General features: G+C 41.4%; 1 protein-coding gene across 2 annotated transcripts in view; it reads right to left on the reverse strand.

The window, feature by feature from the left end:
• Positions 1-477: 477 nt before the first annotated feature.
• The window catches only part of LOC308508341 (nmrA-like family domain-containing protein 1), a 34067-nt gene continuing 18183 nt past the window's right edge, over positions 478-16361 (reverse strand). Inside the window, exons 2-5 of one of the 2 annotated variants that reach the window (XM_081074802.1) lie at positions 10232-10470; positions 8124-8373; positions 4975-5165; positions 478-1154 (exon numbers count right to left, since the gene is read on the reverse strand). In XM_081074802.1, the coding sequence (XP_080930928.1) occupies positions 975-1154; positions 4975-5165; positions 8124-8373; positions 10232-10470 (860 nt within the window). In that variant the 3' untranslated portion in view covers positions 478-974. The remainder of the gene's footprint in view (positions 1155-4974; positions 5166-8123; positions 8374-10231; positions 10471-16361) is intronic. The other variant, XM_081074803.1, reaches the window with a different exon arrangement.

The following is a 16361-nucleotide window of genomic DNA, read 5'->3' on the forward strand; positions in this document are numbered from 1 at the left end:
AATATGGTGTAGAAAATGCTAAGCCAGAGATATACAAAGATACTATGGGGATCCTTCCATTACCTTCTCTTTCTACTTTCCTACCTTTCCCTGGCCTTTGCCACTCAAGCTCCTGGCTTCATCCACTGCAGAGCCTCTGGGTGTCAAGTGGCTAAATGGTTAGCTGACCCGTTTTGCCCTGGCACAAAACAAAGCCAACCATAAACTGAAAAGGAGCCATGGCAGCCTTTGGAGAATGGACCACTCCAATAAGAAAACACATACGAGGGGAGAGCAGTCCCCCAATGCTTGTCGGTGCTCGTGCTAAAAATAACGTTTGCTAAATAAAAAATACAAGAATGAATAGATGCATAATTGAATGGTCATTCAACAGGTGATTTAACGAATGAATCAGAAAATGAACTTCCAACCTTGAAACAAAACTGAATTTTAGAGTTTCTAATACTTGCATTTGCTCATTTAACACCACGTTCCCCAGAAAGTCCACAAAGATTTTTATTTTAAGGAATTAAATTTGCTTAAAATTCACTGAGAATGTGACAGTACACTTGGGGGGAAAAATGGAGCTGCCTAGGGGAGTTTCAGAGCCAGGGCTCTAGATCACTGAGGCAGGAGAAAGGTGATTGCCACCCCCATGCTTGGTAAGGAAGAAACTCCAGGTTACTCAGGCCAGAGCCTTGTAAGGTGACTTGGCTGTTGGGGAGAGAGAGCTCCAAACGTTGACAGGTTTAGGGCTTCGTACTTAACCAAACAGGTGTACCATCCTTATCACTAACTGGAAAGTTATACGTGAGTCAAATTCCTGGGTCAAGTCCCCACTTCAGTGTTTCTTACTTAGGAGAGAACATTAGGAAAGCCTTTGGTGTTGCAAACAATTGCATTCGAACACATCTGTAAATGTAGATGCTGTGCTGTACAGAGAATCAGAATCAGGGAGGAAGGAAGTTGTGTGGTCAGAGGCCTCTTTGAACAGCTTAAATGCCCTTCAAGACTCCTTGGTTCTCTGAGATAAACTGGTTGAAGCTTTTGACTTTGGGGTTTAGTCGGTGGGTGAGCTTGACATCACGGTCCGGCTTCATGTGATAGAAACGAAACATGTTGGCCAATTCCTCTGCTCCAGAAAATCCCAGCTTCTCATAAGCTTCCGGAGTAATCTTCCAAGAACAAGTTAAAAAAAAAAAAAAGAAATGTTTTAGCTCTCTTTGAAAGTAGTTTCAGAAGAAATTAATCACCTTAATGATGATACAGGTCCATAATACTTTAGCCTAACTCCAAAGCCCAAGAAACTCTAAAGCTTTTTCAAAAGAAATTTGTCAGCAGAATGACTTTCCTGAACTAGTTCTGATCTGAACTTATGCAAAGCTATGTGTGGTCTTTAATTATCCCATTTTGTAGAAATGCTCGTATTTTTTCTGCAGAGATGTTGATGTGTTTGATTACAGGTTCCTGGCCCAGCTCAATGGTGATGTTACATGATACATGTAGACTAGAACCTATCCAAAAGCTGAGAGAGTCTAAAAACTGAATTGGTTTTGGCTCCAAGCATTTTGGATAAGGTACTATGGATCTCCATCCCCTTCATCTGCCCAGCTTTCATATACATTTCCTCATGAGATTCCCTCAGCAGCCCTCTCAGATATTCTACCCATTTGGTCCTCCATGCAGCATAAAGGCTCCCACACACTGGTACCAGTTCTATCCTTTCCATCCTGACTGATGTCCCTTCCACCATCACTCCCCTCCTTGATTAGAAATGAGCATCTTGACTTCCACCATCCCGGCCTCTGCCAGGGCCAGGCCCAAACAAATGCTGCCCATCACACACCTACTGTCACCTTCCACAAAACCCACCCTTTGAGTCCCTTCTGACACTAACTAGATCAATAGCTCCCCTGCCTGAATTAGCAAAAACCATTTCGAACTATCAGATCCAGTGTTATCTGTCTTTAGACCCCAGGGTTAAATTTTAACCTTGCTGTTCCACTTGGCCTTAGAAAAATGTGACAGATACAAACAACTCATATAAAACAATGATTGTCATATGTCATTTATAATAATGAAAAATCAAGAACAAACTACTTATCCAAAAACAGAGGACTGGTAAAATAAATTGTGGTACATCCACTCTAAGAATATTATGTAGTTAATAAAATTAATGTTCTTGGAGAAGTTTAACAAAGTAGAAAAATGCTCATAATATAATGTTAAGTGAAAAAGCCAGATACAAAATAGTACATATAATATTATTTTAATTTTATTTTATATGTATATACTAAAAAAGACTAGAAAATGTGCCAAATCTTAACAGTTGCTATCTCTGATAGATTAAACTATGTAATTTTTTAAATAATTTTTTTTGAAATAAACATTTGTTATTTTTGAAATCAGAAAAAAATTTAAAACTTGAATAAAAGTTTAGAAATAGAAGACTGTGAGAAGCATGGAAGATGACTTCTAAAACGTCTATCTCCTGAGTCACTCCCTCATCCTGTAATTTATATCCCTCAGTAAAAAAAAAAAAAAAAAAAAAAAAAGGGATTCTCTGCAGATTTTTGAAGGCTAGAGATTTGTTCTGTTGAATCATGTTCCTTTTGGGGTTACACAGTTTCAGTCAGACCAGAGTTCCTGATGGAACTTTCTCTGGGGCATGCATTCTCTAAAGAGTTATGCAAATAGCCTCCTTCTGACTAGATTGGGGGAAAAGTCGGACTGCCAAGGCTGGAGCGCCACCTCGTGGCCACATACATCCTTCCCCAGAGAAGCAAGATGCGTAAGCATTTTTCCCACTCTTGCTAGACCAGTGGGCAGCGTCTTCAAGTCAGATTAGTTACTAAGAACAGCGTTGACCATTCTGTAGAATTTTCAGCCTCTAATGTCCTGAAACTTTTGATGCCAGGGATGTTTCTGCTGCGTTGTGAAACAACTTGATGTACCAAGAATAGTCAGGGATCAGGAATGTGACTAAGAGATGCTTAGAAGTTCCTAAGCATCCAAAACAATGTCTACCCAGTCCTCTGAGAATGGACACATACACCACATGTCCACACTCTTTCACCTTTCTCCCCTTCATCCTTACAGATTCCAAACCCCATGACACAACATGAAAACGTGATCCACCCAAATACAGATGCCCTGGGAGAGGGATCAGGCCCTGAGAAGTGTATTAGCAGGTACAGGACATTGCAGATCATGTCATGAGTCTATCTTTTGAACGGTTGGCTGCCTTCTTGGGTTTGGGGGTAACTTATTTTCTCCATGAAAGACACCTACAATAGTTTTCAAACAAAAGATCTCTTAGCCTCCTCACAGCTTCAGTTTCTGAGGCTGAACTGGGAATCTAGATACCCGCTTAAGATTCACTGGAACCAAGAGTCGCAGATGAAAACAAAAACTAGCTTTCTATGGTTAACTCTAGGAAACATTCTAGAGTGAGAGTCGACAAACTTTTTCTTCAAGGACTAGATATCAATAATTTAGGCTTTGCGAGTCATACGGTCTCTGTTGCAGCTACTCAGACTCCATCATTGTATCATGAAAAGAGCCATCCACAGTACATAAACAATAGTGTGGCTGTGTTCCAATCATTCTTTATTTTAAAAGTAGGTGGTGGGTTCTAGTTTGTGGACCCCTACTCTGGAGAGACGTGGATGCTGGGTAGGACCTTAGAAATCATCCAAAAAATACTCTCATTTCACAGATGGGAGAACGGCAGCCAAGAGGCTAAGAGCCATATTAGTTAATGCCTGCCAGCTTGAAAGAAGGTATGGGTCCTCCTTTCAGCTCTAATGGTGTCTCTCTTTGCAAGGCACACCCAAACACATACTTGGGAGAAATGGCTGCTAATGCACAATATTGTCAATTACTCTCAATTTTCTATTTGATTGGTGCAAAAGTAATTGCAGTTTTTGCAATTATTTTTAACCTTTTAAATTGCAATTACTTTTGCACCAACCTAATATAAAAGGTCTGTCCTAGCCACACTCTGGTCCAGGCCATTCCTGCCTGATTTATACCACAATCGGTTATTCAGGGCTTACTAACGGCCAGACCCGTGCCAGACACCTGCCATATGTATCTCATTTCATCCTCACAACAATCCTGTGAAAGCGGTATAACTTTTGTTTAGCATATGAAGAAACTGAGGCTGGAAAGGTTAAGTAACTTGCCAGGAGTCCACAGAAAGATCAGGGCAGAGCTAGGATTTGCTTACGTCCCCATGCTGCCTCTGGTTCATTCATGTTCATTTAGCCAAGCTAGAATTTAGAACCCCATAACTTAGCCAGGCCAGCCCCATTGCTCCCTCCACCTACACACAGTCCTGTCCACCCTCAAGGACCACCTCAAAGCCACTTCTTCCACGAAGCCTTCTCCTACCCTTCTCTGGTCATCTATAGCACAGATAGTGTGGACAACACAATTAAGCACCTATAGTGTTCTGTCTTGTATTGATCACTGTGATTTCATGTGCTTTAACATTTTCACCCCAACTCTGCTGTACGTTCCTTAAAGTTAGCACCGGCCACCTAATAGGTACTTGATATATATTTACTATGTGCCAAACACTGCTAAGCCGCTTAAATACATTCTCTCTAAGTTTCACAAGAACACCCTGAGGTAGATGCTATTGTCCCACTTTACAGACGAGGAAGCTGAGGCTCAGAGAGGCTAAGTGCCTTGCCCTCCACCCACGAGCTCTGGCAGATGGAGTGATCAGCAATGAGTGCTTATGAGAGGAGAATTGGGATAGTGTATATGAAAAGTTGTACCTTGGTCTTCACATTCTAAGTTCTTGCCACCCAAAAGTAATTTTACTTTAACAAGCCGATTAACCTTACGCCAAAGAAATAAAGCCATAAGGTTGAGATTCAGATACATCAACAGATGAAGATAGATTTGTGGAACTGGAATCCTCTTCAATTTCTTCTCACCCAAGATGGACTCTTGTGATCACATTTATGTTTCCTAAAAACTTACCTTTGCATCTCGGACTTCTTTCCCCAAACTCTTGGACAAAACATCAGCATATTGCTGTATTGTTAGCGCTTCTGCACTGAGACCCACCGCCTTGCCTAAAAACTCCGCTGGAGAATTAAAAATGCTAGAGACGACTGCTCCAATATCAGCAACAGAGATGCCATCCATTGGTATGTCCCCCATAGGCAGTGCTAATAAAAATAAAAAAACATAAAAATAACTAATAATATCACATCCTTAGTGGTCCCACCAACTTGAATGAATCAACTACTTAAATAAAAAGTATAGGAAAGCAATATAACACCAAGTGGCTACAATCTATGCAAGCTACAAGGTTTTGTGTGAGAAAATGCCATAATACCTGGGTACTGATTTAAAAAGAAAAAAAGAGCGACTATTTATTAAGCATCTGCTGTGTGCAAAGTATGATTCGTTGTATCTCCAACCCAGATATCTCTGCTAAATTCCAGACTCGTGTGTCCAAATTCCTACTCAACATCCTTACTTGACTAATAGACATTTTAAACTCAATGTGCCACAGAATGAATTCTTACACCCTGCCGTCCCTACAGGCCTCCCATCTCAGTTAGCGGCAACTCTGTCATTCTAGTTATTCAAGTCAACGAGAGTCAGTCTTGGAGTCAATCTTGACGCTTCTCTTACACCCCATATCCTATTGTTTTTGGAAATACCATTCATAGTATGTCCAGAATCTGACCACTTCTCACCATCTTCACTGCTACCACCCTGGTCCAAGCCACCGTGAAACATCATCTTTGACTCGGGTTATTACAAAGTTGGTCTTCTTGTTTCCACTCTTACCTTTCCATGGTCTCTTTTCAACACAAAAGTCAGACTGATCCTGTAAAACTAAAGCCAGCTCATCATATGTCTGCCCAAACCCTCCAAAGGCTCTCTGTCCCTCAAAAGACAAGCCAATGGCTTATAGGACCAGACCTCTCTTAGCTCTGGGCTCACCTCCTACTACCCTCCCCTACTTGTTCTTTTTGCTGGCTGTTCCCTCTGCCCATGAATACCCACAAAATCCACTACCTACCTCCATTAGGAGGTGCTCGGATTTCACCTTCCCTAAGACACCCATTGATCATCGTGTTTAAATTTCACATGCCACCCCCTTGCTGCTAGCACTCCACATATACCTGACTCTGCTCTATTTTTTCTATAGTATTTAACCTCCTAATATACAATATATTTTACTTATCTATTATGTTTATTATCTCTCTCTTCCACCAGAATAGGAGCTTCATGAGGGAAGAGCTTTGTCTGTTTTGAACAGTTTATTACTGATTCCCCAGTGAGTGACTGGCACATAGTAGGGCCTCAAATAATTATTGAATGAATGAATGAACATATTGGCTGGTTTAATCCTCAAAACAACCTTGAACATAGGAATATCAAGTACTTGCCCAAGATTACTCAGCCAGTAAGCAGCAGAAGTGGGTTCAAACCCTCATGCGTCACCCCAAAGCCTGTGCCCTTCCCACAGTATGACATGGCCTCTCATAGATTCCCAGAATCCCAGGGCTGGACCCCAAAGTGGACAAGATGTAGCCCCAGCACTCTCATTTTTTAAATGAAACTAAGCCTATTGACTCACCCGTGCTTCCCAGCTATTATAGCAATAGGGTGAGAATCAAGGTCTCTGAATTTCATTCCAGTGTAAAAGTGACTTCAGGCTTAGCAGCCAGGCACTAAATATCATACTTGGTCTTTTGTAGCAAAATTAGTTCCAGCCTGAATTTCTTGGTAGGCAAACTGTCAGATTAAATTATAATGGTGTTTTATATTTGAAAAGCAATTTGAATTTTCTGAGGTATTCGGAGTCAGGTCTATTCTGACTTTGAGGTTCATTTTTATTTGAGGGTTTAGGGTCTTAGGATGAGATTAAAAGCAGCTATGGGACAGAGGTAAAGAATATGGCTCTGGAACCAGACTACCTGGATCTATGTCCTGGTCCTGCCTTTTTTAGAGCTCTTGGGAAAGTTACTTATCCTGTCTGTGCCTCAGTTTCATCATCTGTAAAATGGAGGGAAATAGCACAGTGCCAGGCCCCTAGTAAGTGCTTAGTAGATGATAGCTATTGCTATAGTAGAGAATGATACCTGAGTCAGGTATAGTAGAGAATGATACCCTGAGACAGGGTTGTATAGACTCTGGGGCCCCAGATGGGACTGGGTATTAGGAGAAGTTTAAGGCATCACCTCTTCACCCAGGCCAATATAACCAATAGATTACAATGTCCTAATTCAGGACCTGAGAAATGTCAGTGAGCTGGCTTCTGAAAGCTGGTAGGGGTATAGGAAGAAAGTGGGATAAAGAGAGGTAGCACATTTATATATTTACCTCGATGTTGTTGAACTATTTACCCAGGTCATCTGTGATGTATGGCACATGTTTCTGGCTCTATCTAGCTCAGGTCTACTTTGACTGCCAGTAGTTATGCCTCTGATGAGTCTTACTTATGTGCCAAGGAAAAAGGATTGAATTGTAGCTATTGACACTGAATTACTGTCATCCATATTCCCTCCATTCCACAGAGCCACCTTGGACTATGGGCAAAACAATGTCCCCAAAGGGCAGGGGAATGCTCGCCAGTGGATTGACAGCCTTAGAATTGCCAGGAATCCTTGTTAAAACTACAGGCTTCCAGGCCCCAGCCCAGACCTACAGAATTGGACTCTGCAGGCAGAGCTGGGAAGCTATCCTTGGAGAGTCACGGTCCCTCTAAGGATTCTAACCATGGGACCCAGATCGATAGGAGAATGGCTTCCCTGTTGCCATAGGAGGTTAGCTGGATGAGCTAGAAGGGACCTTAGAAGTCAGCTTACCCACTTTCCCACTAGACATGAGGAAACTGAGGCTTGAGGTCACATAGCTAACTACTTATTATAAGGAGTATCAGACTGTTACGATTGGAAGGGAAATCCTTTGTGTTTCCAGTCCAAGAACCAGTTCTCTGTGTGATCTAGGACAGTTTGGTATCCCTCTCAGCACTTCACACAGAGCTAAGCATGTAGTAGGCACTCGAGGGATATATGTTCACTGAGGTGAAGGAGGAAGGGAAAGGGGAGATGGGGAGGGGAGGACAGCAGGTATCGGGTTAACTTTCACTGCAAACTTTTATTTACCCAAGGTATAGTAATCTCCATCAGAGGCTTTCAGCGGCTTCCACGTGGTGAGAAAGTTTTCAAAGTAAGCTGCCATGCGGACGCTGGTCATGGGAACACCAATGGACCAGAAATACTCCTCTACCTCTCCCTTCCCATCAAAGTGCCCAACCTCCAGCTTCCCACCCGTGAGGCGCTTGACGTTTTCCAGGCCACTGTACACCACGTGCTGCAGACCCAGGCGCTTGGCGACATCCGCCACCAGCTTTCCCTAAGGAACAAACATAAATTCTTTATAGAGATCGCTGTATTTGCATGTGGACTGGAGGCAGGTGCTGGGTCCCCTCTACCCCCTTCTTTCCTTATTGTCCTCCTTAGAGAGGGAGCTCTTCTAGCATCAAACTATGTTCAAATTATCATAGGAGAGGCCAACAGTATTAGCCAGCTGAGGCTCCACCATGCCAAGATGCTGAACCCCACCCATCAGCAGCTCAGAGGCAACCTGGTGGGAAGAGTCAGGAACATATTGTGTCCCTTCATCTTGGCTATCAGTATCTTTGTGATCAGCTGCCTCATGTATTTGTATATGAGGCTCTGGGATATCTGAGAAAACAATACACAGTATAATAATGTTTTCTCATAATGAATTATATCTACACACCTTTTTGATATTGAGGGCATAATGGATATATATGAATACACACACAAACACACAACTATACAAATATTCTTTTTTGTGTGTTTCAGTTCCAAAATTTCCAAAGCACCTTCGTCTCTCTCTTTTTTCTTTCTTCTTTCTTTTTACTGTTTCTTTCTTTTCCCTTACGCTACCCCATGTAGCAAGCAGAGAAAACATAATTAATCTGGTTTAGTAGATGCAGAAAGTGAAGTAGAGAAGTGACTTTGTACCCCTGGGTTTCATAGTGAGTGAATATCAGAATTAGAACCCAAAGTTCCTAAAATAAGCCCTCCCAAATTTTATCAGTAAAGATAAGCTGTAAGTGGTGTAATTAATTTAACAGACATTCTTGAAACGGTTCAATCCTGCTCTTGATTTTTTGAATTGTGCCATTTCTGCAAGAGGCAGATCCCATCCATCACATTTTAAAAATCTAATCCTCATATTTCTTCTAACTGTTGCATATATATACATATATACGTATATGTATGTGTGTGTGTGTGTGTGTGTGTGTGTGTATAATTTCAAATAGTACTGTCATGGGGAAAACAATAGATCTTACAATGACAAAGAAGTTCCCTGAGTCTTCATGCTAATAACTGCTCTCCAGAAGTAACCACTTTCATCTGTTTTAGCTGTTTCTTTATTTCTAAATAACAAGTTTGTACTACTGATTCTTAATTTTTTTCAGTTTAAGGTATCATCTACTAACTTCTTACTATGAAAGATGAGCCCATCTTTAGTTCTCTCTCTCTCTCTCTCTCTCTCTCTCTCTCTCTCTCTCACACACACACACACACACACACACACACACACACACACACACAGTCCATCGCCACCATCACACATATACACAATTCCCTTTTTCTAATGCTCCCAATATCATAATTTTGAGCTAAATCAATAACCAGTGTTTAAGGTGACCCATGTAATATTCTATGGTTACATTTATTTATTTTTTTACAAACTTTCATTTTACCTGGAGTTAATCATTGTGGGTTTATTTGCTTGTTTGCTTAGTTCTTTTTCTATGTACCCATTACTAATTTGCCCTCAAATTCTCTGCCAGAAGTATATATGTGTATATACTCATTACATTTTTGTTGTTCCATTTCACTCTCAGAGTAATCTTAATTTGTGGGGTATCTTTACTGCCAACCGTCATATGCCATCTACAGACAACTGGTGAGAAGCTAATGATTGACTCTATTGCCCAAAGGTCTGCAGATGCAGACTCTCAAATACCCAAGGTCTGGAGATGCAGACAGGTGCTGCATAACACTGATTTCACCATCAAAAGCCCCTCTAACAAGTACATATTTTCCATAAATACCAGACAGATTGTTGTGGACTGAGGCTTATATTTTTGTCCAGCCTGAAGGCCTACCCTCTTCCCGGGAAGGCAGAGCTGCCAGGGAGGGTAAGAGGAAGGGCTCAAAGACGTTCCCACCTGACACACTTCTTTCTCTTTGCTATGATGGTCCCAGAAGCTGGTCACCACGAAGGCCCCGTAGGCACCTTTTAAAGCAGCCTCCACTGATGCTTCATCGTTCAGGTCCCCTTTTACCACCTCAGCACCAAGGTCCCGGAGCACCAGCGCATTTGATCGAGTCACATCCCTGGTCAGTGCTCTCACAGCAAACTTTTTGCTTTCCAAAATGGCCCTGGCCACAGAGCCACCCTGAGCTCCTGCAAGATCGGGGAAAAAGAAAGAAGAAGGGTCAGGAAGAATGTTCACTAAAAAGGTTGGTCAGGAAATCCCATTATTCAGAGCATAGCTGTTGTAATGACTACTTCAGGAGGCATCCCCGTGGCTTGCAACAGTGGTGTTCAAACTCGGTTGCTTGCAGCCTTGTCAGAGGCCCCTCTGCAGACTCCATGGGGAACAGGAAGAGTGGGAGAGTCGCTACGCAACAAGGAGGCCAAATGGGCTGGGTGCCAGACCCTGCAGCCCAGATTCAACTTTTCATCAAATAAATAGATTTTATTTTTAGGTTCTTCATACAATTTTATTTTCAAAAGAGGTTCCTATTTTATATTTTTTAAAAGTTGAAAACTTGCATGAGTTTCTTTTTGTGTCATTAAAAGCCATTCATAATATGAACATTACTTGCCTAATTTATCTACTCTACAACTATGTACTGAATGCCCTCTGATATATGCCAGGTGTTGTGCTGGGTCACTGACATTTCTGATCCTCCATCAGATCGCCTGCATACCTGTCCTGAATATGTTTATTGTGCCTTCAGATCTACCTTCACCTTCCCCATCCTGTTCAGTGCCCTGGGAGGCTGACCTGTATGGATTCCATCAGTGGACTCTCTTGCACTCATATTGGGTCTGGTCAACGAGAGGCATCAACAGGAGACCCAAGAGCAGGAGGAGAGAGGACCTTCCCCACATTGCTACTCTCCCCAAGGTTTTGGTCATCTCTCTCGCCTGCCCTTTGCTCCTTGCTCCTGTTGCTTACTTATTCTTTATTTCTCTCTTCCCTTTCCACCTTTATTAAGTTTTCCTTGGCTTCTCTGAAAAAGTGTGGTAATTGTTTCTTGTAGGACCCCATATGATACGCCACTGAAAACCCTAGGGTCTGCCATTCAGTGAGCTGTGCCTTTGCACAAGGAGCTTTAGCTGAAGTTTAGTGCTCTGGTAGTAAATATAAGCAGACAGCCAAAGGTCACCAGATGTTTGAAGAAAGCTTCCAAAATGAAAGGCAAAACCAAGATAAACAAACTGATAAAAGGAAACAGAAACAGTGCAGTGAACAGAAGAAAAATTAAAAGAATTAATATCTTCGGAGATTTTTGCATTCAGAATCCTACATCTGTATACTGTATTAAAAGGGGGGGGGAGAGGCAGGAGAAAGCATTCAGAAAAGAAGATGAAGCTCTCAGAAATTTAAAATAGTATAGCAGAAATAAATTTTCAATAGAAAAAGTTGGAGAAATCTCCGAGAATCAGAAGGGAAAAACAAAGAAATGGAAAATACGAGAGAGAAAATAGAGAATCAAGCTAGGGGAATTCCAAAATGAAAGAATAGAGAAAATGGAGGTACAGCATTATCAAAGAAGATAATTTCCCAGAGTTCAAAGATATGGAATGAGCTTCCAGATGAAGAGGCCACTGAGTGCCCAGCACAATGAATAAATAAAGTCTCACATTATTTGCGTAATTGTGAAATTTCAAAACACTGGAGATAAAAAGATCTTAAAAACTTTGGTGGGGGGGGTGGTCAATTCAAAGGTGGGGGATAAAAATAGCACCAGATTCCTTTATAACATTGGAAGCAATGGAGTCTTGCCACTTAGGGGGGAAATTAATTTCTATCTAGAATTCTAAACATAGCCAAATGATCAGTTGATTCTAAACATTCTAAATAAAGACATTTTCAGACACTCAAAGTCCCCAAAATTTAACTCCTGTGCACTCTTTCTCTGTACGCTAATGGAGGATGCACTACAGCAAAATAACAAAGTAAAGCAAGCAGGAGTCATTCAGGAAACAGAAACCAAACCCAGGAAAAAGGCAAAGAATTATTAGAAGAATGGGGAAGAGAATCCTAAAATGATTAAAATAAACAAAGGGCGCACTCCAGGATGGAGGTCTCCATGGAGCCAGGGGAGGGACCTAATAAACAGGTTAATTGATGTGTTTGCTTATTTGGAGAGAAATCATCCAGCTTTATTGGAGAAATTAGAGAAAAACGAGTGACAGGTACAAAGAAAACTAAACAAATAAAAAATAAAGGCAATTATTAATTTCAGGGAAAACAAGACATTATGTAAGAAAAGAAAGTGCACATTACATGGCTCAAGTATGAACAATAATTACATAGTCATAATATGGATCCATATTAGTCCATCTTCCATATGAAAAAATACAAATTGTTATAAACTATATGAGAAGAATGAGAAAAAGGAAGAATGTGCTTGGAGCTAGGAATATCAGAGACTAAAGAGAATGGATAACATCTAAAATTGAAAAATCAAGAAATAGCATGCTATCACTATTTTTGGAAATATAGAGACAAATACTAGCACAAAGAAGAGTTAAATGTGGAAAAGGGTAGGGCAGGGTCTGCTGGATTTCTTTATAAGCCTGTCAGACTAGACTTTTAAAACTATTATATGCACGTCTATAGAAATAAAAATTCAGTAACAAATATTTGTTGGCTGTATTAGTTTACTAGGCCTGCCATAATAAAATTCCAAAGATTGGTAGCCTAAACAATTGAAGCATATTTTTTCACAGTATTGGAGGCTAGAAGTCCAAGATCAAGGTGTTGGTATATTTGGTTTACCCTGAGATCTCTCTCCTTGGTTTTCAGTCTTCTCACTGTGTCCTCACATGGTCTTTCCTCTGTGCACTCCAACCCCTCCTGTCTCTATGTGTCAAAATTTCCTCTTCTTGAAAGGACACAGGTCAAATAGACTCACTCTCGTGGCCTCACTTTAAAATAATTGCCTCAATAAAGGTCCTATCTGCAAATACAGTCATATTCAGAGGTATTAGGAATATATGAATGGGGGGTACACAATTCAGCCCATATCACTGACTATTATAATTATTTCCTTATAACCCTCCTAAACTGGATTCTCCTTGAGGACAGAAACTATTGACTCTTTTTTATTTTTGTATACAATTGTTTATTGCAACATTATATACAATAGCCAAAAGATGGAAGCAGCCCAAATGTCCATCAACAGACAACTGGAGAAACAAAATGTGGTCTATACATATAATTCAAATACTATTCAGCCATAAATTTGAATGTCATTCTAGTATATGCTACAATTTGAAAACATAAGTGAAATAAGCCAGACACAAAAGGACAAATACTATATGATTCTACTCATATGAAACACCTAGAATAGGCAAATTCATAGAGACTGAAAATAGATTAGAGGTTACCAGAGACTGGGGAGAGGAAAGAATGGGGTGTTATTGTTTAATGATTGCGGAGTTTTTGTTTGGGGTAATTATAAAATTTTAGAAATAGATTGTGGTAATGGTTGCACAAAAACTGTTTACTCTTCATCCTTGTTTCCCAAACATTGCTAAGACTTTTCCCTGGAAAACTGCAACTTTTCAATGCCTATATGTTGAACTGATATGGGCCAAATGAAAGAGCTTATCACTATAAAAACTCTAAGTCTCCTTTTTCCTAGTGTTTCAGCTCCGTAGCCCCTGGTTATAATCATTTTTTAAAATCAGTTTCTTAGTCATAAACAATAGATTGCTTTTAACCTGAATCATAGAAATCTCTTACCCCCTGCTTTAGAAAATTACCCTAAAGCTTGTGATTAATGTCTGTTGACGATGGTCATTGTAGCACAGCGTTCTTTCCAGGCACAGCTCCCAGGTGGACAATAACTGAATGACTGGTTAAACCAGAAGACCACAGGCTCCATGCAGCTGAATAGTTTTTTCATCACACAGTCACCCTGTGTCGTTGGCTTTGAGTCCTGCTTCTTGGGCCAACACTTTTAACTCTATTAACCAAAATCTATATCTGCTCGTCTAAGGGCCATGGGGATCCAAGTGATACCCCAACAAGACTTCCAGTACCTCCCGACCCAGAGGTCAACATGGTCTTCCAGGTGGATCTTAAGACCCCTTCCCCTCATTTAAGATCATATAGGGCGAGAATTCCATGAATCCCCAATAGGTAGGAACAACGGCCACATTCAGCAGGAAGCAGATACAGAAGAAGAAATCTCCTCTCCATCAACTTCCGATAGAGACGTATGGGGATCATGTTTCTCAAGGGAGACATAAGGCAGGCAGTTAGAGACAGAAATTGGGTTTCCGAGATGCCTGGATACATCAGGTAACAATCCTGCATATCCAACATAGTCTATAGGAAATAACCACCCTAAAGACCCTCCCTCTCCGCCCAAACTTGCCCTTGTTTACCATAACCATGAGCCATTATCAACAACAGGTATCAATCAAACAGCCCCACAATTAGAGAGGAATGACCCTTTGTCAAAAAGAACAGGGATAAAAACCACCAAGGAATCATTAATTGGGGTCCGTGAGCCACTTCCTTCTGCTCGGCCCACTCCCACCTCTTTGGAGTATACTTTCGCTTCTAATAAACTGCTCTTTCACTCCTGTATTACTGTGTCTCACTCAATTCTTTGCTCGAGATGCCAAGAACCAGGACACTGAGCCGAGAAGGGCCTGCTCTCCAGTAACAGAATGACTGAATGACTGAATGAATGAAGTGGGAAGACTGAAACCTTTTTGCTTTCAACTCTCTAGCTTTGGAGGTGGACAATCCTGCCTGGACCTGTGAGAGATGGAGAAGCAAATGACATGGATCAGTATGAAAAACCAGGACTGGCTCTCCTAACCACTCCCACTTTAACGTTTTACCAAGACCCAAACCAGGAAAGGAATTCATCCTTCTTGTCCCTGTTCCTTTAAACTAGCAAGACGTACCCATCAGCCCGAAAAAGCAGCCCCCACAGCAGCCAGGCTGACACACCCAGTTGTCCCAGACCCTCCTCGCTTATTGTGGATCATTCCCTCTTAGACCCTTCCAGTTGATTCCATGTTGAGGACGGTGCCAACATAAAAAAGTGTTGAGAATTTTTATGAGTTTATTTGAACCCAACTGACAACATATGCCGGAGAGAGCAAGATCTCAAGTGCTCCGAGGAATAACGCATTTGAAATGAAGGAGGGAATGTAAGGAAGATTACATGGAGGTGGGAGAGAGCAAGGTGGGAATTGGATTACAGGATAGTTCACAAGATTATGTGCTCTCTGGGAGTTATGGCTTATTTCAAAGGTGTGTTAACCTAGATGCACAGAAACAATGGACAGGGCTTACGTAAGGCAAAGACAAGCCTTTTACTAAAGAAGTTATATGCCTGGGGCGCGAATACCCCCTATGACCTGCCCAGTTAGGAATTTATGATGAGATCACCCTGTGAGATTGCTTTCCACAGAACCTCTTTTTTCATCCGCAGTAGCATTTGATGTCAGGCGCTGGCGATACTATTCAGAGTCTGATGTACAAGCCCATACACTGGTCAGGGTTAACACGTATCCCGGTCAAATCTAACTAAGCACCCTATATTTTTCTCTGCTCAACCTGTCAACCCTATCTCAAACACCCAAACACACTCAACACTTCAAGGTAAGAGAACTAGGAACAATACCTGGGCAATAAGGTAATCAGCCTTAGCTAAGTAGGAATCAACTTTCTTCAACTCAGACACATCTAATCTGATTCCTTTAGGAGCCACTCCCAAGGCTGTTGTCCAACTACCTATTCTGGATGATTAGGAGGCAACTCAAGTTTAACGTGACTAAAAGGGAGCTCCCGGCCTTCCTTGACCTGCTCCCACCATGGTCGTCCCCCATTTCAGTGAATTACAACTTTATTCTTCCAGCTGCTCAAGCCAGAACACACTGAAGTCATTGTTTATTCCTCTCTTCTCACCTCTGATATCGGGTCTGTCAGTGAACGCTGTCAAGTCTCTTTAAAACACATCCCGAATCTGACCATTCCCCACCACCTTGTTGCCACCACCCTCGTCTAAGCCACAGTCTTTTTGCCTGGATCT

This window comes from Rhinolophus hipposideros (assembly GCF_964194185.1).
Source record: "Rhinolophus hipposideros genome assembly, chromosome: 2".
Lineage (NCBI taxonomy): Eukaryota > Metazoa > Chordata > Mammalia > Chiroptera > Rhinolophidae > Rhinolophus > Rhinolophus hipposideros.